At 49.9% G+C, this 23482-nt stretch overlaps 3 protein-coding genes across 12 annotated transcripts; 2 read left to right on the top strand and 1 right to left on the bottom strand.

The window, feature by feature from the left end:
- Positions 1–7: 7 nt before the first annotated feature.
- On the top strand, positions 8–12420 carry ganabb (glucosidase II alpha subunit b). Of its 3 annotated transcripts, none has more exons than XM_058063728.1 (25): positions 8–173; positions 1280–1381; positions 2014–2122; positions 2493–2620; positions 2751–2930; positions 3067–3132; positions 4768–4807; positions 4876–4951; positions 5085–5181; positions 5560–5740; positions 5825–5978; positions 6077–6312; positions 7573–7699; positions 7786–7865; positions 8641–8781; positions 8851–8947; positions 9024–9125; positions 9282–9525; positions 9668–9732; positions 10690–10766; positions 10830–10904; positions 10979–11092; positions 11171–11283; positions 11402–11502; positions 11576–12420. In XM_058063728.1, the coding sequence occupies exons 1-25, from the start codon at positions 136–138 to the stop codon at positions 11683–11685; spliced, it is 2853 nt and encodes a 950-aa protein (XP_057919711.1). In that variant the 5' UTR covers positions 8–135; the 3' UTR covers positions 11686–12420. The 3 variants fall into 3 exon arrangements, with proteins under 3 accessions (XP_057919711.1, XP_057919714.1, XP_057919713.1); XM_058063730.1 differs by lacking the exon at positions 8–173 and adding an exon at positions 264–283; XM_058063731.1 differs by lacking the exon at positions 3067–3132 and having other exon boundaries at positions 11–173.
- Positions 12421–13026: 606 nt separating this feature from the next.
- On the top strand, positions 13027–19967 carry si:ch211-114c17.1 (pre-mRNA-processing factor 39). 6 transcript variants are annotated; one of them, XM_058063184.1, is made up of 15 exons: positions 13570–13712; positions 14370–14590; positions 14669–14794; positions 14884–15002; positions 15279–15446; positions 15517–15697; positions 15773–15877; positions 15973–16090; positions 16156–16268; positions 17530–17656; positions 17730–18001; positions 18144–18328; positions 18401–18475; positions 18930–19089; positions 19157–19967. In XM_058063184.1, exons 1-15 carry the CDS (start codon positions 13619–13621, stop codon positions 19223–19225), a joined length of 2133 nt encoding a protein of 710 aa, XP_057919167.1. In that variant the 5' UTR covers positions 13570–13618; the 3' UTR covers positions 19226–19967. The 6 variants fall into 6 exon arrangements, with proteins under 6 accessions (XP_057919168.1, XP_057919170.1, XP_057919169.1 ...); XM_058063185.1 differs by lacking the exon at positions 13570–13712 and adding an exon at positions 13027–13150 and having other exon boundaries at positions 18144–18475; XM_058063187.1 differs by lacking the exon at positions 19157–19967 and having other exon boundaries at positions 13560–13712; positions 18886–19034.
- ubxn1 (UBX domain protein 1) lies at positions 19447–22928 on the bottom strand. 3 transcript variants are annotated; one of them, XM_058063190.1, is made up of 10 exons: positions 22878–22928; positions 22357–22418; positions 22225–22278; positions 21140–21258; positions 20996–21083; positions 20639–20830; positions 20525–20576; positions 20334–20447; positions 20068–20251; positions 19447–19794 (listed from the first exon to the last, which is right to left on the bottom strand). In XM_058063190.1, exons 2-10 carry the CDS (start codon positions 22413–22415, stop codon positions 19754–19756), a joined length of 903 nt encoding a protein of 300 aa, XP_057919173.1. In that variant the 5' UTR covers positions 22416–22418; positions 22878–22928; the 3' UTR covers positions 19447–19753. The 3 variants fall into 3 exon arrangements, with proteins under 3 accessions (XP_057919173.1, XP_057919174.1, XP_057919175.1); XM_058063191.1 differs by having other exon boundaries at positions 22872–22914; XM_058063192.1 differs by lacking the exon at positions 22878–22928 and adding an exon at positions 22619–22834.
- Positions 22929–23482: the final 554 nt, after the last annotated feature.

The following is a 23482-nucleotide window of genomic DNA, read 5'->3' on the forward strand; positions in this document are numbered from 1 at the left end:
TAATCACCATTATGAAACTAAACAACCGCTAGTGGGCGGTTACGTTTTTAATAATGATTATCCCAGTCGACTGTATAAGAATTTGGGAAATTGTGTTCGTTATTGAAAATCCCACACTTTTAAGAGGCGGAGTCAATGGGATCTATAACCAAGATGGCCGCCCTCACGGATCGGTAAGACTTTTAACACACTCCGCTATAACATTGTGACATTCGTTTGTCGATCTGTTGGTGACGATTTCGGCTTTATGGGAAGATCCACATTATTGCTGCGGACGCATGGGGTGAAAGTGAAGTTACGGTTTGGGCGTCTACCACAAAGAGAGCCTAGCTAGTCCTTTCGCCTCTTGAATGGAATCGGCGCGTCCAGTCATCCTTGCTAGCATGCTAGCTCGTTAGCACGGCAAAGCGGATGCGTTTCAATGGCGATTCGGTCAGACTGCTTTCGATCAGTTTAAGTCCCTCGTCCCAAACCAAAAAGCCCTTGCGGTGTTGTGTGGTCAAGTTCTAGCTGTATTATTGTTGTAATATGGCTTTCTAAAATACCAAGAGCTAATGTCAGCCCCAGCTGTAGCTTGGCTTAGTAGTACCAGTAGCGTTCAAGCGTCTCTGCTTTCGTACTGCTAGAAAATAAGGAGCTGATATAAACGAGTCTCTGAATGCTGGCCTGTGTGTTTTTAATTGGATTTAAATGAAATGCATATGGTAGTGCAATGGTGTGGCCTCTAGTACATTTCCCGTTGGCTTCTGAACGAGGACACATTTCACATACTAAAGGACAAAGTCCGGTGTTATGGTTATCCAACTACGACGAGTGTTACGGCCATATTGGGAAAACCCCTGACATTTATAGAATAAAGGCGCAAATATACGAGACAAAACTCGTAATATTAGGAGAACAAAGTGGTCAATTTAGGGGGGAAGTGGTAACTTTATGTTCTAGGCATTGCCTGAGACAGCTATGGAAAGGGGGGGCTTATGTGACCTTTGGCCTTGGTGGAGGGGGCAGTGTGCCACCCTAGGCTCCTACGTGGACCGCCCTAGGCTCCTACGTGGACCGCTCTATTCTGGAAATGGCCGATTATTGTAGTTCCAATGTGGCCTTAAAGTCGATGGTGTCCAACAGCCACGTGGTGAAAGACTGAAAGATGATGTACATGACGTATTTTCACAACGAAGGATGCACACCATGTTTGTTTGCAACAGTCTGTCAATGTTCCAATGGCTGGCTCTGCCAAAATCCACCTAAAGCTTGGCGTGATCTTGTTTTGTGTCGGTAGGATGGCGCCCGTCCTGCTGGTCTGGCTCGCCATGTGTCTCCCTGGGACCCTGGCTGTGGACCGAGGCAACTTCAAAACCTGTGACCAGAGTGCCTTCTGCAAGTGAGTTCAATGCAGTCATCACAATTACGGTTGCATCCTCGCACTCCCGATTCCACCCTAGCCACATGGCCACTCGGGTTTGGGAATGTTCTGTCCGAGGAGGTGGGGACAAGAATAACCGTGCTTCCTGTCTTCACTCATAACGTGCATGTCGTCATTGGCCATTATAAAAGGCTTCTTACATTAGAGGCGGTGAAGATGCTCATCCAGCCCGAGTTGCGCTGGCAACAACGCTTGCATGTTAAACTAAGCTAACCCGCTAGCTTCCATTCACGCTCAAGGGAGCATTTCATTCATCTTATGTAGCAAAGTCCGCCGTGGAGCGCGACTCTGCTTGCTTGGGTTCATCATGAATATCGGTATAAGTCCTTTTCGTGTCATTGGAAGACCCGATACCACTATGTAACAGATATGGCCCAACCCTAATGGCAGCCTTCCTGACTTTTCCTTTGGTGGGCTTAATCAAAGCGTCGGCCAGACTGTTGCATAGATGGTTGCAGCCGGGTGGGCGGGCGGGGGGCGTCACTGAGTGAAAAGGATACGCAAGGCACACCTGCGTGTGGCGCTGTGATCAAACCACGTGACAGTGGCGATGCCTTGGGTCACGTTCCTTTCTTCTGACCTGAATCCAGGCGTCACCGAGCGTTGAAGTCCGGCGAGTCTCCCTATCGAGCCCTGCTGGAGACCATGGAGCTAACCAACACAAGACTCACCCTGCAGCTCAAGAATGACAAGAACAAGGTAAATAAAAAAAAACAAGATCCTGGCACATGGAAACAACGCTTATTGTTGTGCTTGTCATATTGTGTCTCTGTCACAGCCATCAGATTATGTTGCGATCACATCATAAACATAATAGTGATCATATCGTCTCCTGGTCACCAGGCCAGCATGGTGTTCAAATATCGTCTCCTGGTCACCAGGCCAGCATGGTACATGGTGTGATCTGATGAGTTTGCCACACACGTGCTAACAGCACCTTTTCAACGGTCTTAGTTTGTCTGGTGCACTGTTGTGAGACACGTCAGACTTGGCATAAATATTTGGACAACATGGCCGCATGGAAGGTTGCATGGCTGCATTCAGGTGTTGCTGCTTGTGTGTCCCTCAGGTGCGCCTCCTGCTGGAGCTCTATCGCCTGCAGGGAAACATAACCAGGGTGAAGATTAACGAGCTGAAGCCGCTTAAGCCTCGCTTCGAGGTCCCAGATGTGCTGGTCAGAGAGCCGCCTACAGAGCCGTAAGTCTGCCTGGATTGGTTCATTCCTGTCAGGTGTTTGTACACATCCGTCAGGACAGGATGAGAGCATGCTGGGAATGGGATCTACCTGACTTGATGCGAGCCTTCTCCCTTCCGCCCTCTTCCCCAGCCTCTCTCTCTTGTCCCAAGATGAGCACGGAGTGGTTCTTTCCCTGGGGGCGGAGTCTCAAAGGGTCATTGTCAGTGCCCGGCCCTTCCGATTGGACATCATGGAGGGACGTGACGTTCTCATGTCCCTAAACTCGCGAGGCCTCCTGGCCTTTGAGCACTTGCGGATACGGAAGGACACGTGAGAGACCACACATACACGCCGCGTTTGCCTAGCAAATACTACACGATGCAAATACTACTCATACCCAGCTCACTGGATTTGGATATTATCTGAGAATTCTCTGACTGGTGTCCTCTTCTCCTTATCACTCTAGTTTCGCCTATTTTATAACTGGCACATTTGCTAGTGTGTGGAATATTGTCCAGGGTGTATTCTCTAGGTAAAGACCCTTAAGATTTGTGTGTATTATTTACTTTGTACTAATTGTGTAAATAGTGATGTACTCACAACCAGCCTGTTTGAAAGGATGCTCAGTTTTGAGGGCTGTCATGAAGGAAGGTGTGGAAGGTGTATTTCCTTGGCTGTGGTTGATGGTTCTCTTGTTGGGTGTGGCTGAGGGTGCGTGTGATGGTCTTCTGTTTTCATAGTAAACCTCTTCATGGGGATTGGAATGTACCATTTGTTGTTCCGTCCTGGAACAGAAGGGAATTATGTACACGCCGATCGAGCAGGCCTGTCATGTTGGAGCTGCACCTGCACGAGTGTCCACCCGACACTTGCCGCTCGTGCTCGCCATGTCATGGCTGGGCTTCACCACAGCACATACCGACAGATAGGAATTAGTGTAGAATGCTTATGGTAACTCATCTCCGACTCTCTAATTGGCTTTAAAATCATCTGTTTGCACATGCATGTTTGCTGCTGCACGTCCTGCACCAACATAGATTTCACTAAAGACACATACACATGCATGTTTGCTGCTGCACGTCCTCCACCAACATAGATTTCACTAAAGACACATGCATGTTGGCTGCTGCACGTCCTGCACCAACATAGATTTTATGAAAGACACATACACATGCATGTTTGCTGCTGCACGTCCTGCACCTCCACCAACATAGATTTCACTAAAGACACATACACATGCATGTTGGCTGCTGCACTTCCTGCACCAACATAGATTTCACTAAAGACACATACACGCATGTTTGCTGCTGCACGTCCTCCACCAACATAGATTTCACTAAAGACACACACATGCATGTTTGCTGCTGCACTTCCTGCACCAACATAGATTTCACTAAAGACACACGCATGTTTGCTGCTGCACGTCCTCCACCAACATAGATTTCACTAAAGACACACACACGCATGTTTGCTGCTGCACGTCCTCCACCAACATAGATTTCACTAAAGACACACACATGCATGTTTGCTGCTGCACGTCCTCCACCAACATAGATTTCACTAAAGACACACGCATGTTTGCTGCTGCACGTCCTCCACCAACATAGATTTCACTAAAGACACATGCATGTTTGCTGCTGCACGTCCTCCACCAACATAGATTTCACTAAAGACACACGCATGTTTGCTGCTGCACTTCCTGCACCAACATAGATTTCACTAAAGACACATGCATGTTTGCTGCTGCACGTCCTCCACCAACATAGATTTCACTAAAGACACATGCATGTTTGCTGCTGCACGTCCTCCACCAACATAGATAGATTTCGTTCAAAACCAAAGCAAAAGTTGTCCCAAAAGCCAGGTGACGTGTTAAGAGTTGCTGTGCTAGTTTTGTCATGTGGAAGGTATTCCGCTAATGACTAGCATACTAGTAGTCAGGCATACAAAGTAGCTGAGTTGGGAGGTAGCGCCCCCCTTGGTAAAACCTGTTAGCGTAGCCTTTAGTTGCCTTGGACTCGGGTGGCAGTTGTCCTGTGTTGGTACGCCCTACTAATCTCTTCCCACCGCAGGTCGGCTATCCCCTCACGAGACAGGATGACTTTTCCCCAAAAGTGACAGTCTCTCTTTTTGCTATGTTCCTTCTTTGCTATGTGCCACGGAGCAGCCAGGCAGATGGAGAGGCTGAGGATGCAAACGAGGAAGAGGTCATGCACGCATACTTGCTATGAGACTAATAGAATGTGACTGTATTGATCTACTGGTCTGAATGCAGGCTGTGGAGTACGAGAAGGACGAAGAGGGCATGTGGGAAGAAATGTTTAAATCCTTTTCAGACAGCAAACCTAATGGTAAGTTCTTCGCTTTCAGATGGGTATGGGGGTTGAGATGCATTAGTGTTCCACAGGTCGACAAGAAAAGCCAAGTAAGAAGTGTGGAAAGACCCCACTCGTGGCCTGGATGAAGTGTTGACTGCTCTTGCAGGGCCATCGGCTGTGGGCTTAGACTTGTCATTGCCAGGGGTAGAGCATGTCTACGGCATTCCGGAGCACGCAGACTCCCTGAGACTCAAAACCACAGAGTGAGTAGTTCATACGCTACCCAAGCTCCACAGCTTTGCCAAGCATACGCTAAGACCTCATGGCTACTTGAAGAGAACGTATCGATAGCAACTTCACACTTTTTTCTTCTAGATCTTTCTTCCCACCTATCATTTTCTCACTTCTTCCCCACCTTATGTTCGAAAAATGATGTTTTGTTGAGTTTGTTCCTCACAATAATGAATGCTATTCTACAGTTAGTGCTCTTATTTTGACATGTTCCAAATACTACAACTTTATTTTGGTAAATGATAACTTAATTCCTCTCACACCCCCCCTGGCCAGACTTTGCCCCCCCCCGCTGTGTATATGTTTTCTGCACAGGGTAAGTATGTGTTGTGTGTGTGACCACCTTTCAGAAATGGAGATCCGTATCGGCTGTACAACTTGGACGTGTTCCAGTATGAGCTGCATAATCCCATGGCACTTTATGGCTCCGTGCCGGTGATGTTGGCCCACAACGCCCAGCGGACCACAGGCATCTTTTGGCTCAACGCTGCAGAGACTTGGGTTGACATTAGCTCCAACACAGCGGGGAAGGTTTGAACCTCCTCTGAGGTTGTGGTCAGAAGATGTCGTGTGCAGGTATCGATCAGGCGCTTGTGCTGCTTTGCTTCTCTGCAGACCGTCTTTGGGAAAATGCTGGATTATGTGCAAGGCTCGAGTGAGACACCACAGACAGATGTGCATTGGATCTCTGAAAGCGGCATCATTGATGTCTTCATTATGCTCGGCCCCACACCCAAAGATGTGTTTGCACAGTACGCCTCCCTGACAGGTATGTCCTTTTCAGCCATGTTCATTAGTTCAGTAGTTCAGTAGTATTGCTCCCAGGACACGGTAGTTGTGATGAAGGATGTGTGTTGTCTTTCTCAGGCACCCAGGCATTCCCCCCTCTGCCTGCTCTGGCCTACCACCAGTGTCGCTGGAACTACAACGACCAGGACGACGTGCAGGCAGTGGATGCGGGCTTTGACGAGCACGACATTCCCTACGACTTCATCTGGCTGGATATAGAGCACACGGATGGCAAACGCTACTTTACCTGGGACGCTAACAAGTTTGCCACGCCGAAGGAGATGCTTCAGGGTCTCCTGGATAAGAAGCGCAAGGTACAGATGTTTGAGACCATTGCATCTGGTGGACAAGCTGGTCTCATTACCTCTCCGTGTTGGGGTTGATTCTCAGTCCACACTGGTATACACGTGTGCTTAGCTTAGCATCCACACCGACCTCTTGCATAAAGATGGTATACACGTGTGCTTAGCTTAGCATCCACACTGACCTCTTGCATAAAGATGGTATACACGTGTGCTTAGCTTAGCATCCACACTGACCTCTTGCATAAAGATGGTATACACGTGTGCTTAGCTTAGCATCCACACTGACCTCTTGCATAAAGATGGTATACACGTGTGCTTAGCTTAGCATCCACACTGACCTCTTGCATAAAGATGGTATACACGTGTGCTTAGCTTAGCATCCACACCGACCTCTTGCATAAAGATGGTATACACGTGTGGTTAGCTTAGCATCCACACTGACCTCTTGCATAAAGATGGTATACACGTGTGCTTAGCTTAGCATCCACACTGACCTCTTGCATAAAGATGGTATACACGTGTGCTTAGCTTAGCATCCACACTGACCTCTTGCATAAAGATGGTATACACGTGTGGTTAGCTTAGCATCCACACTGACCTCTTGCATAAAGATGGTATACACGTCTGGTTAGCTTAGCATCCACACCGGCCTCTTGCATAAAGATGGTATACACGTGTGCTTAGCTTAGCATCCACACCGGCCTCTTGCATAAAGATGGTATACACGTGTGGCTAGCTTAGCAAGGGTAATGCTTTCAGACCAACCATGACTTTGTCAAGTAGGATTGAATATGAATAAATGGAATACTTTGATAGATGGCACATGGAGAACCTGTTTGGATTCTAACTAGTGTTTTTAAGATTTCGAACCCTCTGGTGATGAACTCGCACCCATATGTATTACCCAGCATAGTAGCCATAATGGAAAGCCATGGTAGACCTAAATTAGATAAGAGCCTCCCACGTTGGCATTGACGGTGTACTTCAGCGTCCAGTATTTAGCGAGGGACAACTGTGTACTCTGAGTGGTCCATCAACAATCTGTTATTGCAAAACAAAAGTGGCTACTTTCAGAAGTCCTCCACTTGGAATTGTTACGCTAGAAGACACGTTGACAGATGTTTGGAGTACGGCGGCTGGCAGTGGCCGTATGAGTGACACGGGAAGGTTGCTGCTGCCTTCAGGTCCTTGCTGTACTAGTACTGCGTTCATGTGTTGTGTGGGTACAGTGTGACCGCCTGTGGTTGTTCTGGCCTCTTTGTCTACTAGATGGTGGCCATTGTGGACCCCCACATCAAAGTGGACAGCAACTACAAGGTCCACAGTGAAATCCAGTCTCGAGGCTTCTACACCAAGAAAAAGGAAGGCGGCGACTATGAAGGCTGGTGTTGGCCTGGTAGGAAATACCAAATAAATATGGCATACACAAGGCTGTATGTGTTAGAATGCTCGTCTGAGGGATTTTGGTTTGTTTGTTTGGAGGTAATGTGGGCTATCCAGACTTTGCACGAGAAGACATGAGGGCTTGGTGGGCCAGCATGTTTGCCTACGACCAGTATGAGGTGAGTCCGGTTGTTGCCAACACACCAATAGGTGCCACTGTTGTGCAGCACTTGCTGGGTCCAGTTAGCCTCTCCAGTTTACTTATTGTAACCTTCGGTGTTTTGAGTGTCTAAGACGCTTACTGAACTTACCACTTCCACACAGATTGAGACAATCTTTTTGCCCCCACTTATTCAGTCGCTGTCAGACGGTCGTGCCTCGGCCGTGGCATGTCTCCATGCAGTGTGAAAGGTCATGTGTCATAACAGTTGTGTCTGTCATGGCGTCCTCAGTAACTGCTGACCGCGTCTTCCTGGTGTCAGAAAGAAAGAAATGTACAAGAAGAAAGATAAAACAGTTGGAAATGTAAAAAAAATTATAAACATCAAAAATCCCAAACAGTAATTTTTACAAGAATAATGTCAAAATATTGAGAGCAAAAGTTGGAACGTTACAAGAATAAATTCTTATTGGAGGAATAATGCTTTCATCCCAGGAAGCCAGTGGAACTCTAAGGTTGTCATTTGTGGCCAATGGGATTTTGTCCAGCCAGTCAGACTGGTCACGTGAAGACTCCTGACCAAATGGACTTCACTGGAGCATTTACAAAGATTCTTGAAGAGAAACTTGATTTGGGGGAAAATAGCATAAATGTGTGGGGTGGGGTGGTGGGCGGAGCTAGCGCTTCCAGCAGGCTGGGAGGTTAGCACCCTCCAGGCAGCCGTGTAACTAACAAGCAGTCAGCTGAAGTGCGGCGGTATTCCATGTACATTTCCTGAGCCGGGTCCTCTGCAGGGCTCCATGGAGAACCTGTACACGTGGAACGACATGAACGAGCCTTCGGTGTTCAACGGGCCCGAGGTGACCATGCACAAGGATGCAAAGCACGGAGACTGGGAACATCGGGACCTGCACAACATTTATGGCTTCTATGTGGTGGGTGCCCTTGGATAGCACGTAGCAGATGCTGTGGCTGAAGGCCGTTCTGACTTGGCTTCTGTGCAGCAAATGGCCACATCCGAGGGTCTGATCCAGAGATCGGGAGGGGTGCAAAGACCTTTCGTCTTGAGCAGGGCCTTCTTTGCTGGCTCCCAGCGCTACGGTGAGCCTTCAGGCCTTCAGGCACCGCCCTCTTCCAAGCCATGCCGGATTTTCCACGAGTGTTTGTGCGTCTGCAGGGGCTGTGTGGACAGGCGACAATGCCGCTGAGTGGGGCCACCTAAAGATCTCCATCCCCATGTGCCTGAGTCTGGGCCTGGTGGGAATATCTTTCTGTGGTGGTAAGTGTCTCCTTGGACTCTTCTCTTGCTTTCATTTCCGTAGCTCATGTTTTTATCCACGTTTAGGCCGCCAAAACTTCTTCTATAGATTATGTGTGTGTGTGTGTGTGTGTATAATATTTCTTGGGTGTGAAACTCTCTACACGTGTCTGGCAGCTGACGTCGGGGGCTTCTTCAAGTCTCCGAGTTCAGAGCTGCTGGTGCGATGGTACCAGACGGGGGCCTACCAGCCCTTCTTCAGGGCCCACGCCCACCTGGACACTCCCCGCCGCGAGCCCTGGCTCTTCGGCCCAGAGAACACGGCACTGATCCGTGAAGCCGTGCGCCAACGCTACACCCTCCTGCCGTACTGGTACCAGCAGTTCTACCAGGCCTACCGCACTGGACTTCCTGTCATGAGGTGAGGCTCCTCACTTGGACTTTTACTCTTAAAGTCGTATGCCTCCTGTGCTTTCGTTGCATCTGCTTCCATAACCTTGATGACACACGGCGTGTATGCAAGGACCTCTTGGCTGTGGCTGACATTGTTGTTCTTGTTGAAGGCCGCTGTGGGTGGAGTATCCTCAGGATCCTGCTACTTACGCTCTGGAGGATCAATATCTGATCGGTGAGACTTCCTGATTCCATGATTCCTCCTCTTTGGTTCCGTTCCCACCGCAGGTCATGTGACCCGTATCAGATTTGTTCGTGGCGGCGCAATCAGCTTTTTGGCAACGCGGTTGGTATGCACAGCCTCTGATGTACTGCAGCCCCCGTGGAGAGAAAGACCAGCACCCCTGCCACCCCCACTGCAGCGGTCTGAGCCTAAATTGTCCTCCATGCAATCATGTTGGCTCCTGATCCACAAAATCCTTCAAATGGCCACAAACGCCTTAAGGAGAGCACGCTAGTCAAGTGTGGACTTTTTACCTTCATCTTAAAAGGGTGATGGGGTGAGGTATTCAACCAGGAAGCAGTGCTCATGTATTCATCTTAAAAGGGTGATGGGGTCAGGTATTCAACCAGGAAGTAGTGCTCATGTATTCATCTTAAAAGGGTGATGGGGGTGAGGTATTCAACCAGGAAGTAGTGCTCATGTATTCATCTTAAAAAGGTGATGGGGTCAGGTATTCAACCAGGAAGTAGTGCTCATGTATTCATCTTAAAAGGGTGATGGGGTGAGGTATTCAACCAGGAAGTAGTGCTCATGTATTCATCTTAAAAGGGTGATGGGGTGAGGTATTCAACCAGGAAGTAGTGCTCATGTATTCATCTTAAAAGGGTGATGGGGTGATGTTTGACTGGCGATGTAGCGAGGGACAACTGTTCCTTTTGGCTTTTTCCTTTTTTACGGAAGCCCCACAGTGGATGTTTTTGATTTTTGGCTTGAGCCCTTTCTATTCCGGAGGCCCTTCCTGATGAATACTGATGAAGCTTATTAGTGTAGATTTGAACCCAAGGCATCCGCTCCAAAGTCCGCAACGCTAACCACCGCATCACGGCGGGCTCGGGGAGGGACGAGCGCATGTGTTTTTATTGGAGTGGAGGAATGACTGCAGGTCAGCCTGATAGCTGCTTTGTGCAGGGGGAGACTTGTTGGTGCACCCCGTCACTGAGGAGGGGGCCACTGGGGTCACTGCCTATCTGCCTGGGAAAGACGAGGTGAGGACATGCAAGCTGGTCATTGTTGTGTTGTCAAGTTCTAAAGTCTTGGTGACCCCTCAGGTCTGGTTTGATGTCCACACCTTCCAGAGACACAATGGTGCCCAGAACCTCTACATTCCTGTGACCATGAGCTCTGTAAGACTCACACGTGAACACGAGCAGCGTTGGCCCCAGCCATTCTTACACTGACATTGCTAACTGCCCATCAGATCCCAGTTTTCCAGCGCGGCGGCTCCATTATTCCCAGAAAGCTTCGAGTGCGCAGGTCTTCCACCTGCATGGAGCATGACCCTTACACTTTGTACGTGGCCCTCAACCGACAGGTACGTCACACGTCCCAAAGAAGACACTGGCAGGTCAGGCAAGCAGCCGTGTTGAATTCCACAACCTGTCCATCCCAGAGGGCTGCAGAAGGAGAGCTGTACGTTGATGATGGACACACCTTCAGCTTTGAGGAGAAGAAGGAGTTCATTCACAGGAGGCTGTCCTTCGCCAACAACATCCTCTCCTCTGTGTGAGCTTCTTTTTTGCTTTGAAATCTTGGTGCTGTAAACACGTGGCCACGCGGTGAGGGACAAGTGTGTTGTCTGATGATGATGATGATGATAGTTTGCTGTTGTCATGGCCAACAGGAACCTTGCTCCAGATGCCCACTTCTCCACCCGCTCCTTTATTGAGCGCATCCTCATATTGGGCACCAGCAAGCCCACCAAGGCCACGCTGAAGACAGCCGGTCAGTCCATTTCCCCGCCACGTCAATCACGCTTCTCCGTTCCTGAATAAGCAGCTTATCTGGCCTTTTGCAGATGGTCGGACGAGCCAGCTTGACTTTGACTTCAACGCCACCACGTCAGTCTTGACCCTCCGCAAGCCTGGCATGAACGCCGGAAGCGACTGGACCGTGGCGCTGCAGTGAGCGTGGGGCCTGCGGTGGCGGGGCAGGAGGACAAAGTGACTGAAGAGAAATAAGCAACACTGTGGAAACCTGAGAACATGAATGCAACACATCCAAGCACACACTGTTAAGTGAGGTCGGCATCTCTCCACTGCCCGTGCCCTTGGTCTCATTCCCAGGCTGGCCGCTCTGGTACTTCCCATCATGGAAATAGTCGGCTTGCCGGAGGTCAGAGGATCATTCTGCTGTGCTGCTCCTAACCATTTCACTTAACATCTGCCATTTTACAGATGATGTCACACGTCAGGGAATAATTGTTCATGTCACTCAGTCGCTGCACACAAACCTGCTCTTCTTTGGGAATGCTTTTGGCTCCAGAAGCACTGACCCGAGTGGCCAGCTCTTTTATCCATTTCATTTTTACGCTGCTTTTGAATGCACCTGGAGAGGTGACTACCTTACTCGTTGTTTAGATGTTACCATATCTTCAATCCCCACATTTCCAGATTGCTCTGGCTTCCCAGCACAGAGTGGCTCAGACAGGCATACATACCCATTTTTGTCTTCTGGATGATGTCCATCACCCGGAGATGGAGTTTTGTCCAATTGGCTCAACTTTTTGTATTGCTAGTTTTTAGGATCATACATGTTGCTGCCATGTTTTTGGGTTCAGCTCAGTCCAGTGGAAATAGAAGCGAAGGAGCCAATTAGTTGTACTTTAAATGATGTGACCAAGTGAAAATAAAGATGACCAAAAGTGAGTTGAGCCCCTGCTTTGTATTTATTTCAATATACATTTAATATCGGCGGGACTGGACTGGTATGAAGTCTGGCTACTCGTTGACATCAACTGACACCCTGTAGTCACCTTTGTACTTTTGTCGATGCAACACACTGGCTACTGGATCATTGCAAGCGCTTCAAAGCATAGTATAGCAAGCATCCCAGCTAACCCGTTTTAGCCTCCAGCTTATTTCTTCTAAACTTTTGGGTTTCAAACGGGACGGGGAAGAAGTAAGAAGCCAGAAATGTACCACTTCCACGTGGAATGGGAGTTTAAGTCAATGCATTATGATAATGTCGCGGCCACCTATCAGTACTGATGCCCAGTGACCGGAATGCTACATGGCCATAATGAACCACAAAAGAGCATCTTTTATGAATGAATTTTTGAAAAAACTTGTAGAGTGGTAAAGTACTACTTTCTCACTTTAGGGACGTGGAATGTAAGAAGCCACATTTAGAATATGTGAGGCGGTATGCGTTGCAATACAGTTGGTCCTTGCAGTATCGCAACCCCCCACAATGTGGCGCTTTTTCAGAAATGACTCAATGATGGCTGTTTGGCGGGAGACCGGTCTGTTAGTCAACACGTTGAAATATTAGCAGTATGTTACATTCTGGTCACCGTTACCTTGCATTAAAGTCACCCATGGCATGTTCCCATGATGGAGTGAAAAAACGTCTCCCATCTGGTGTGGAAGTGGTAAGGTTTTGGCATTTAATAAATTAATTTGATGCTAACTGTTTAGCTCGCTAGCTAGCGGTCATCTCGAGAGTTGCAATGGAAGTAATAATAGCAGTGTAAAGGTGACCATAGGGGTGTTATTTTGTGTCTACAGAGCTCCAACAATGTTTTGGATTTAATTCGGAAAGTCATGCAGGTTTCACGTGCTGTAAGAACGAAGAAGTCCGTCTGTTGACATTGAATAACATTTAACCCGTTTGGGTCTGGAACCAATGAACCGCTTTTAACAAGGGACGACTGTATTTTTATAACTTCACAGAATAAGTTGAGTACATTTAGCGCTTAGCTATCTTTATTCTACTGAATATAATCTACTATATAATCGCACTTTGCATGTGCTAACTGTTTGCGTTTACTATGTGTTCAGCGAAAACCTTCTGCCACAATGGTGACGCAAGTTTGTGACGTCACGCATGAGTTGCCGCCATGACGGCGCTCGTCAGTGACGTTATAGCTACATCTGCCATCATGGCGGCTCAAGGCGAAGTCACCCTCAACGGGGAGCTCGGAGAGCCTTCAGGTATTTCGAATAACGCCAAATCCAATTGACGGTCCTGCCACGCGTCGTGTCGGACTAATGTTTGGGGTGCTGGTTCGTTTTGCGTGGGCTCCACATGAACGTCCGTCAGGCTAATGGCTAAAGGGCAGCCGACGGCCCGCAATTACAACATTCACCTTTTAACTGTCACTTGTTAACTTGTCTAAAGTCATTCACTTACTCCTCTTTTTACTATGTATCAATATTGATATTGAATATTGATTGATATATATATCAATATATATGAGTGTTGTTAAGTCCGTGGTTCTCACTTATTTTCTGTCATATTTTCTGTCATGCCCATGCCCATTTCTTTGCACCTTCGATTTGAAATACTAGAGAAAGTTGTAGTATTTCTTCATTTACCTTTACTGTAGAGACTGAACTTGAAACTAAAACCAGGAAAAAGCATACAAGCGTAATGCAAACTGCATTTTGAATGCTATCAGTTTGTACATGTTGGTAGGTTAGCATTAAAATGACCCCCCCCCCCCCCCCAACTGCAACTGGAATGGACATTTCCTGGCACAGTACGACATGTCAGCATCCATCCCAGAATTGATTTGAATAGAAAACGATCCAAGTCCTTCAGTCTTGAGTGTGGATGGATGTGCGTTTTTAAAGCCTTGCTTTCTGCAGCCACAGAGGGCGCCGTGGTCCCCGCACCACCTGACCCAGAGACGCCAGACGAGGACGGGACGTCTGGCGACCCAGACAGTGCTTCCATGTGTCTTCCTCCAGCTGCAGAGGACGAGGCGGGTGCGATGCCAGCAGACTTTGAGCATCTGTGGAAGGCCGCACACGACAGCCCTCATGACTTCTCCGGCTGGACTGACCTGCTGCAGTACTGCGAGCAGGAGGTGAGAGCCGGAGAACGTTAGCCGTTTGTCAGGCTAATTGTGTCTGATGGAACATCCAAGTTATTTTTTTCTCCCCAGGGACACTTGGCGGCATCACGGAGAGCCCTGGCGGCCTTCCTCGCCCGCTATCCCCTCTGCTACGGCTATTGGAAAAAATATGCTGACTTGGAGCGCCGTGCTGGCAACGACGACAAAGCGTCGGCGGTAAAGAGACTTGCCATCCAAGCCGCCGTGGGGGGCCGGAGAGTCTTGTGCTGGTTTGGACGGGCTGTTCTTGCTGTCTTCCGTGCCAGGTGTGCGTTCAGGGTCTGCGGTCCATCCCTCTGAGTGTGGACTTGTGGATCCACTACATCAATCTGCTGCTGGGAACCCTGGACATGGACCTGCCCGAGTCGGCCGAGCGGATTCGCAGGTGGAAGACTCTTTCCTGCTGTGGTGGTTTTACTGGGTGCCCTTTAAGAACCAAAGCATGCCAGACCTGGGCCAAGATCAAGGCTCATTTGCTGAAGTCTAGTTTTGGAGTCACGGCTCATATTTAAGCATCAAACGTTCATGAGTGACTGGACCCCCATTTCCCCCATTCTTAGCAGCTCTTGCTACAACAGCTCAGCTTTACAGATGCCATGTGTACATGGACGTGTGCCTGCTTTGCCCTGGGGGTGGGGCCTTGATGTTCTTCCATCTTCAGTGTGTTTGAGGACGCGGTGGCGGCAGCGGGCCTGGACTTCCACTCGGACCGGCTGTGGGATCTCTACGTGGAGTGGGAGAAGGAGCAAGGAAGCCCGGGGAAGGCTGCAGCCATCCTGGACAGAGTCCTCAAGGTTCCCACTCAGTTGTACAACACCCACTATGACAAGTAAGACGTGGCTGCAACCCCGACGCCGCCCCCCGTGCGCTACATACGTCGTTTGTGACGTTTCCCTCAGGTTGAAGGCCCACCTGAGCAGCCACGAGCCGAGGGAGGTGCTGTCCCTGGAGGAGTACGAGGAGCTGAGGGCCTTCTGCCATCAGAGCCGGAAAGTGGAGCGTGCCGAGCAGGCCAAGGACAAGGAAGAAGAGAGGCCACCTGGGGAGGAGGAGCTCGCCACGCCCAAAGGCGCAGACTCCGTGAGGAGCATCTCAGTGCTTCCCATCCAGCCGAGGTCCTCAGAATGAGTCACCTTGCTGGTCTTGTTTGCTTAGGAGGAGATGATGCGGAGGATTAGAGAGCAGGTGCTGCTTCGCAGGGACAAAGTCTACCAGGAGAATGAAGATGAGGTCCGCAAGAGGTGGCACTTTGAAGACGCTGTGAGTCGGCACAGCTCCTTTTCTGCCTGCACCTTCATTTGTTCCAGATGCTGTCTAACGATACGATATGCTGCCATTTGTATTCCTCCGTCCAGATCAAACGTCCTTACTTCCATGTGAGGCCGCTGGATCACGCCCAGCTGCGAGGCTGGCGCTCCTACCTGGACTGGGAGATGGCTCAGCTCAAGGCAGACGGCCAGGACCTCAGCAGAGGTGAGCACCGCTGACCTGTAGTCCACGTCTCCAGCGTCTCATGTGAGACCTGTGCTGGCGTGCAGACACGGAGGAGACGGCGGCGGACGTTACACACGCCAGAGACGACCACAGACTTCGGGTTCTGTTTGAGCGCTGCCTGATAGCCTGCGCGCTCTATGAGGAGTTCTGGACCCGGGTAAGCCAAGGCAGGCCGTGCACGACGGCCATGTTGACATGCTAGCGTAGGCCCGTCAAGACAAAACCGCTAGGACCCAATTGGGAATGCTAGCAGCCCCGCCTTCACTGTCCGAGACACGGGGGCTCACTCCATTCATGCCGTTGTTCCATTTCATCCATCCATTCCTGTATCGTCCAGACCGAGTGGCCGCTGGCTGGAATGGTCATGTCAATACAATATTCCATGAAAAATAACTCCCATAACTTGAATTAACCCCCGATGGGGTGGGATTACCCGTGCTGTGCAGGTGAGCAAAGGAAGCGCTCCCTTTTTCTCTCGAGGAAGACCTTGACTGTGCTGGTGTAGCAAATGATGCACCGCAAGGACAAAACACCAAAGACCCTTACCACATCCTGGTAGTACTCACTTCTTACTATTGCAGGATACTCTATCCTCATGGGAGTACTACTCTTGTCTCGCTAGTTCATGATACTCTATCCTCATGGGAGTACTACTCATGTCTCGCTATTTCATGATACTCTATCCTCATGGGAGTACTACTCTTGTCTCGCTATTTCATGATACTCTATCCTCATGGGAGTACTACTCATGTCTCGCTATTTCATGATACTCTATCCTCATGGGAGTACTACTCATGTCTCGCTATTTCATGATACTCTATCCTCATGGGAGTACTACTCATGTCTCGCTATTTCATGATACTCTATCCTCATGGGAGTACTACTCTTGTCTCGCTATTTCATGATACTCTATCCTCATGGGAGTACTACTCATGTCTCGCTATTTCATGATACTCTATCCTCATGGGAGTACTACTCATGTCTCGCTATTTCATGATACTCTATCCTCATGGGAGTACTACTCATGTCTCGCTATTTCATGATACTCTATCCTCATGGGAGTACTACTCTTGTCTCGCTATTTCATGATACTCTGCTACGTAGTACGTGAGGTTATTGTTGGCGTCTGGGTAAGTGATGGTAAACGTTGAGAAAAGGATAGAGTGCATCTCTAATGCTGCTTAGAGTAGAGTAGAGTAGAGTAGAGTAAAGTAAGAGTAGAGTAGAGTAGAGTAAAGTAAGAGTAGAGTAGAGTAGAGTAAAGTAAGAGTAGAGTAGAGTAGAGTAAAGTAAGAGTAGAACTAACCCTAACCGCCAGCAGGCGGTCCCTACTGCGTAGAAACGCCGGCTGCCGTGTACTTGAGCCGGAGAGGTCCAGTACACAGCGGCCGCGTCCTCACTCGGTTTTGTGTGTTCAGTACGTGGAATACTTGGAGCCGCTCAGCGTGGACGAGGCTCGTGCCGTCTACAAGCGAGCCTGCGAGATCCACCTGCCATCCACGCCCAACATCCACCTGCAGAGAGCCACCTTCGAGGAGAAGCACGGTGCGTGGAGACCACGCCACCCGCATGCGTGGGCCTACGCAGGGCGCCCGCTCTCATGGTCTCCTGGCTTTAGGTGATGTGGCCCAGGCTCGGCGAGTGCTGGAGGCTCTGGAGAAGAACAGGCCGGGTCTGGCGGTGGTCCGCCTGCGCAGGGCCGCCCTGGAGAGGAGGGCGGGCCGGCTGGAGCGCTCGGAAGCTCTGCTGCGGGAGGCCGTGGCTCAGTCCAAGGAGAAGCCCGCGCTGCACGCCTTCTACGCCATCAAGCTGGCTCGGCTGCTGCTCAAGCTGGCCGGCGACCCCGGCGGAGCTCGCGCCGTCTTGCAGGAAGCGCTGGAGATCAGCCCGGTGAGGATGACACTACCGCTGTCATTTATTCCCATTCCTCAGCCGGGAATCGGAATTGCTTTCTACGATGTTTTCCTTGTACGCTGACATGTTGTATCCTACGAGTGTGGAATGGCATCATCTTGTCTCTGGTGCACCCCAGGGCAATGCCAAGCTGCACCTCAACCTGCTGGAGCTGGAGCTGGAGGACGAGCCCTGGTCTTCGGGCGAGGCGGTGCAGGGCTGCGTGACGCGAGCTCTGGCGGCTCCGCTCGCCTCGCACACCAAGCTCTGCTTCTCACGGCGTGGCCTCCAGTTTGCCGAGGAGCACGGCCGCTCCATCAGAAGGTCATCATCGCATCAGTCAGGTGCCGCTGTCCCGTGGTCTTCTCTGACGGTCTGTCCCCGTCCTCCTCCCAGTGTCATGGCCGTCTATGAAGAACACCAGAAGCTGCTGACGGAGCTGAGCGCCACCAAGAGGGAAGCACAGAACGGGTAGGAGAAGCAATCCAGCAATCTGGTATCACACTTGGTGGCTCGTGGAATCCGTCGGGATAAGTCAATTCCCATAAAGTAGGGTTCCTTCTTTAGGAATGGGATATTTTCATGGTTCTTATTTATCTTGGGGGGTCCAACGATAAGATAAGATAGGATATGCCTGTTAGTCCCACAAGAGGACATTTCATGTTCACAGCAGCACTGGTGGCACTAACGCTAAAACAGCCACGTTTGATACAAAAATGCCTTTTTGTTATTTTTGAAGGAACACGGGTGACATTCATTCATTTCTGGAAAGCAAAGGTGATAGGAGGGAGCAGTAATCCATGCGTGGTATTTGGAGGGACGACTGTATCCTCAACATGTCACCCGTGTTCCTCCATGACCCAAACGGTGTGGACAAGCAGGATTGGCCCAGGATGTTCTTGACACACTGACTCCCAATGGCCAGGAATGAAGAGCCAGAGAAGAAGAGCAAAGGCGATGACGGCTCGGTGGCGGACGGATCTGCACAAGCTCCAGATGCCACGCCTCCCGTCCCCATCACCACGCCGCCTCCGCCGGACACGAGCGGCCAGGCCGGTTCTGGCGTGCTTGGCGGCTGGTATCAGGTATGAGCAGGTGACGCCAGTTCTCTCATTTCTCCGTGCTCATTTTGCTTCTTGGTTTTTCCCCCAGCAACCTCAGTACTGCGGTTACGGCTACCACACCTGGAACTACAACCAGGGCTACTATCCACCCAGCTAACCGGGGGGACAACTCCAACCCACTGGAATCTTTTCCTGATGAGGGTCGGTGTTGATGGAGATGAGAAGCATGAGCTTTGTAAAGCAGGACTATTTCCCATGTGACGTTGCAGGCCAGCATGCTATGGTGACGTAAGCTAAAGCTGCGTGTTCCTGTTTTCATCCTATGGGAGCGTTCCTCCAAACAGCTCTCCAGTTGGCTTCCAGGGACATAAGACAACATGGCTGCGGTTCTCCAGAGTCAGCTTTATTTCAAGTCAACTGTCAATGAATTGAGACTTATTAAAAAACTGGCAAAGTAGAATCTCACAAAGTCAGGATGTTGTGAAGTTAAATTAAGGCCCTTTGAAATAAACAAGCGTTTACTTTGTTCCAATGTTGACCAATCAGACGCCAACCAGCTTCCCCGTCTTTCCAGCGACTGCGTCCAATGGGAGCAGCAGTTTTAGCAGATGTTGGCACCTGGTGGCCGTCTGTTGCAGGTTGGGTAGAAGTGGAGGCGGCGAGGTCGGCTCCTGAAGCCAAGCCTTCACTTTTTGGTAACGACCAGCACAGCTGAAGGCACCAAACCTGGGGAGGCGTGCAAAAGATGCCCATGACAATTTATTCTCCACATTATTATTATTGTTATTATTACTTATCTTCTTTTGTGTCTGTTATATGGGAGCCAGGCAATGACATTTCGTTGGCAATTTCACTACTGTGTTTTTGTGCAATGACAATAAAGGGAGTCTATCTATCTATCCATCTATCTATCCATCTATCTATCTATCCATCCATCTATCTATCTATCTAACAGCTGAACACCAAAATGTGGCCAGCGTTGAAAAGAATATTCCTCACCCAACTCCTTGAGGGGCTTTTCCATGTCCAGTTCCGTGTAGACGTGACGAGGGTAGGGGGACAGCAGCGTGAAGTCCTGACCCTCAGGCGTGTTGCCGTTCACCTGCACGTAAACGCGCACCGCCGCCAGCGGCTCCTGGGCCTTGAAGACCGCCGTGATGGTGGAGCCGTCCAGCAGACGCACCTGTTAGCGTGGCGGACGTGGTCAGCACGTTCCCCGCACGTTCCCTGGGAAAACCGGCACGTGTGACAGCGGACACTCTCACCTGTATTCGGGACTCGTCATACTCCTTCTTGGTGGGCGGCGGGCCTTGATCAGTGGGCGACACGGGACCGGCTGGGACCGAAGTGCTTGTGCCGGACGACCCGCTGCCTCCAAACTTCCAACGTAAGCACAATTCCATTTCAAATTGGAAAACAACAAACAGACGGTTGCACCAAGAAGCGTGGAAGCTACCTTCTGTGCTCGCTCCTCCCTGTCTCGTGCAATCTTCTCTTTGACCCGTTGCCTGAAGCCAGAAATACGTCTTTGATTTTGGACGCTTCCTCGCCCGGCCGATGGTGACTTTACCTGGCCAGTTTGTCCTCCATCTTCTCTCTCCGCCGCTGCTCGGCCAGCTTCTTCATGTCGTCGTCTTGGATCTTTTGCCGAATCTGCTGCAGCTCTTGGCCCTGCTTCCTCCGCTGCTTCTCCCTCTCCAGCTCCTCGGCCCGCTCCCGCTCCCGCCGCTCCGCCTGCTTCACCCGCATCAGCTCCTCCAGCCTGACACGTGCATGTGTGCATCCGTTAGGCCACCGTGGGGCCACCGTGGGGCCACCGTGGGGCCACCGTGGGGCCACCGTGGGGCCACCGTGGGGCCACCGTGGGGCCACCTTGGGGCCACCTTGGGGCCACCAGGTTTCCGGGTGAAAACTGCCGGCTTCTGACCTTTTGACCTGCTCCACTTTCTCCTCCTCTGTCATGGGCTTCTTGGAACTCTCGGCATCACCAACCTGGTCGCCTTCCCCACTCGCAACTGAAAGCCAACAAAGCACATGAGTCGCTGTCACGTTAACCCCCCCCCCCAGTTACCTCCAGTCGTGTCCCCCAGCAAAGGCTCTTGCTGGTCCTCCTCCGCGCCCCCCAGGATGCTCTCTGCTGGGGGTTTGTACGGCTCATCCACGTCTGGGTCGTTCTCGTGCTCCATTAACCTGGTCAGCAACACAACGCCGTCTTGGTCTCGTGTTTTTTTAGGTCATCATATCAACCACGAAACGAAAAAATGAAAAAAACATTTGTCATTTTACAAGAATGAAGTTATATTTTAACGAGGAAAAAGAGGAAAGGTAACCTTCAAATGGTCCAGAATTGAAATAGAATAGAAAAAGCTTTACTGAAAGTCCTAATAGGACAAACTAACCGTTGGCTTTTATGGAAAATGAGGTTGGGAATGAAGCCAACGTAGGAAAAGATTTCTGATTTCTGAAGAAAGATAAAATGAGGGGAAAAGAGCAGTTTGATACAAATAGGCTTTTTCGCGTACCACAAAGCTGAGGAACTACTTTTTATCACGAAGCATACACGTACACGGTACGCCTTATCATCCGTTAGCATGCTCAGCATCCCTTCATTTTCCACTATGTGGTCCCTGCTGGGAAGTTGGGACAATTCACTCTTCCATTTACCCCAGTGACAAAAACCGCTGTGAAAAGTCAGCCACGGCCATATACTTCAAGCTGACCTATACACAGGGTTGCTTTGATTGACATGTGAAATCAAGTATGTCATGCTGTCAGAGTTGGCTAGCTAAACTGGCGGGAAAAGGAATTCCTTTCCATGGAAGACTCTGCTTTCCAATGTCAACATTTCAAGCAAGCCGACGGCGCCCCCTGGTGGAGGAGCCGTGTGCTGCAGCTGGGAATCAAGATGCTTGAGACCAGAGAGAATAGACTTCAGATGCCAGGTATCCATGGTATCCATGGTAACCATACTAACCATACTAACCATACTTCATCATCCAATCGCACATGAGTGACTTGCCGCCATTGGCCGGGATCTCCAGTAGCCCCAAGTCAGTAGTTAACATGGCGTTATGTTGGTGGTGTAGTTGACTGAATGTAAATGAATAAGCTCGCCTATGCTACGCCACGCAAAACATGTGTTGGTGTCCAACTGACCAGTCCATGGCTTGTTCGATGCCCTGGTTGCCGGTGCTGGCCACGGCTCTTTCCCTGCAAAGACACGAAGCACAGCCGTCTCCATTTCCACCGTCACTGCCTCCACCCGCCCACCATGCCGCCGGCACTCACGCTCTGTTCCGGTCAAAGCCCATCTCCAAAAGGCTCTCCAGCGTTGTCAGGTCTGCCATCTTCTGCGGAAAGACAAAATGGGGAAACTAAAGGCCAGGCGGTTTTGTACCTTCAACGCTTTCCACGTGTTTGCTTCCGCTGATACCGTAATCCCTTCGGCTCGACGCAAGCCAACTTTAGCTCGTTTTAAACCTCGACAACGTTGCCGGGCTGACCGCCTAGTCCCAAATCATGTTTACCGAGAAGGCCGCTGTTATCTTACCGCCGTTTGGTGGAGCGCTGCGGGCTTAAACAACGCCAGCTACCGAAGGCTAGACTTAGCAGCCCAAGCTAACGTTAGCTTTGAAGCCAAGCGGGGCTAGCGAGATAAAAGGCCAAACGACCGCAGAGCCAACAAACTTGCTCGTCACTTTAACATCTTTTCACATCTATTCACAACAGTCACGGAATCACACGCCCGGTGCTTTTATTTCCCGACTGGAAGGATAATTCAATGATGATCATGGTTAGCTTACTCGCACCTTCGCCACCGCATCGACGTGTACGGAAGCCCACGCAGGTCAAACAGCAGGAATGTCACTCGGCGTCGTGGGACTTGGTTCATAATGGTGATATATGACAATATTATTTTACCATTGGAAATAAGTCGTATATTCTGTGTGACGCCCAGTTGGAATATTACATTACTAGAGTGTTTAGTATTTCCTATTTCTTTAATCATAGCCATACAGGTAACAAGTATAGAAAATGAGTCATGATAAAAAAAACATCTATGAAATTCATCTGCATTTGTCAAATATTCCTCTTGAGACTGTATTTTACGAACAAAAAGATTGTATGTATTAACAGCTCCTAATGAACAGGAAATGTTACCGCTACAAAAATAGCCCACTTGTGAAAATCCTTTTATTTTACTCTGCTCGCTTTAATAGTTTATGGACTCACACATACGCGTGTTGTTGAGATGAGGATGACCAGGATGGATAGGATCAGGAAGGAGTCCATCAGAGGGACATTGCATGTTAGAGGCCTTGCAGATAGTCTTTCCCATTGATGTTCGGAGTGCACCTGAATGCACCTCCCGTGTGTGGTGATAACGAGGAAGTGTGGTCCGAGGAGGACTCGA

Source organism: Doryrhamphus excisus, chromosome 23 (assembly GCF_030265055.1).
Source record: "Doryrhamphus excisus isolate RoL2022-K1 chromosome 23, RoL_Dexc_1.0, whole genome shotgun sequence".
Taxonomy (NCBI): Eukaryota; Metazoa; Chordata; class Actinopteri; order Syngnathiformes; family Syngnathidae; genus Doryrhamphus; species Doryrhamphus excisus.

Bases quoted from the DNA above. Each gene is read 5' to 3' on its own strand.
- ganabb (XM_058063728.1), top strand. From the start codon at position 136: ATGGGATCTATAACCAAGATGGCCGCCCTCACGGATCG. The intron at 5,182-5,559 runs GTGAGTAGTTCA...ACCACCTTTCAG, and splicing joins CTGAGACTCAAAACCACAGA to AAATGGAGATCCGTATCGGC. The intron at 9,126-9,281 runs GTAAGTGTCTCC...CGTGTCTGGCAG, and splicing joins GGGAATATCTTTCTGTGGTG to CTGACGTCGGGGGCTTCTTC.
- si:ch211-114c17.1 (XM_058063183.1), top strand. From the start codon at position 13,619: ATGACGGCGCTCGTCAGTGACGTTATAGCTACATCTGCCATCATGGCG. The intron at 14,795-14,883 runs GTAAAGAGACTT...CTTCCGTGCCAG, and splicing joins ACGACGACAAAGCGTCGGCG to GTGTGCGTTCAGGGTCTGCG. The intron at 15,447-15,516 runs GTAAGACGTGGC...CGTTTCCCTCAG, and splicing joins TACAACACCCACTATGACAA to GTTGAAGGCCCACCTGAGCA.
- ubxn1 (XM_058063190.1), bottom strand. From the start codon at position 22,415: ATGGCAGACCTGACAACGCTGGAGAGCCTTTTGGAGATGGGCTTTGAC. The intron at 20,577-20,638 runs GTAAAGTCACCA...TTCTGGCTTCAG, and splicing joins ATGGAGGACAAACTGGCCAG to GCAACGGGTCAAAGAGAAGA. The intron at 19,795-20,067 runs GTGAGGAATATT...ACGCCTCCCCAG, and splicing joins AAAGCCCCTCAAGGAGTTGG to GTTTGGTGCCTTCAGCTGTG.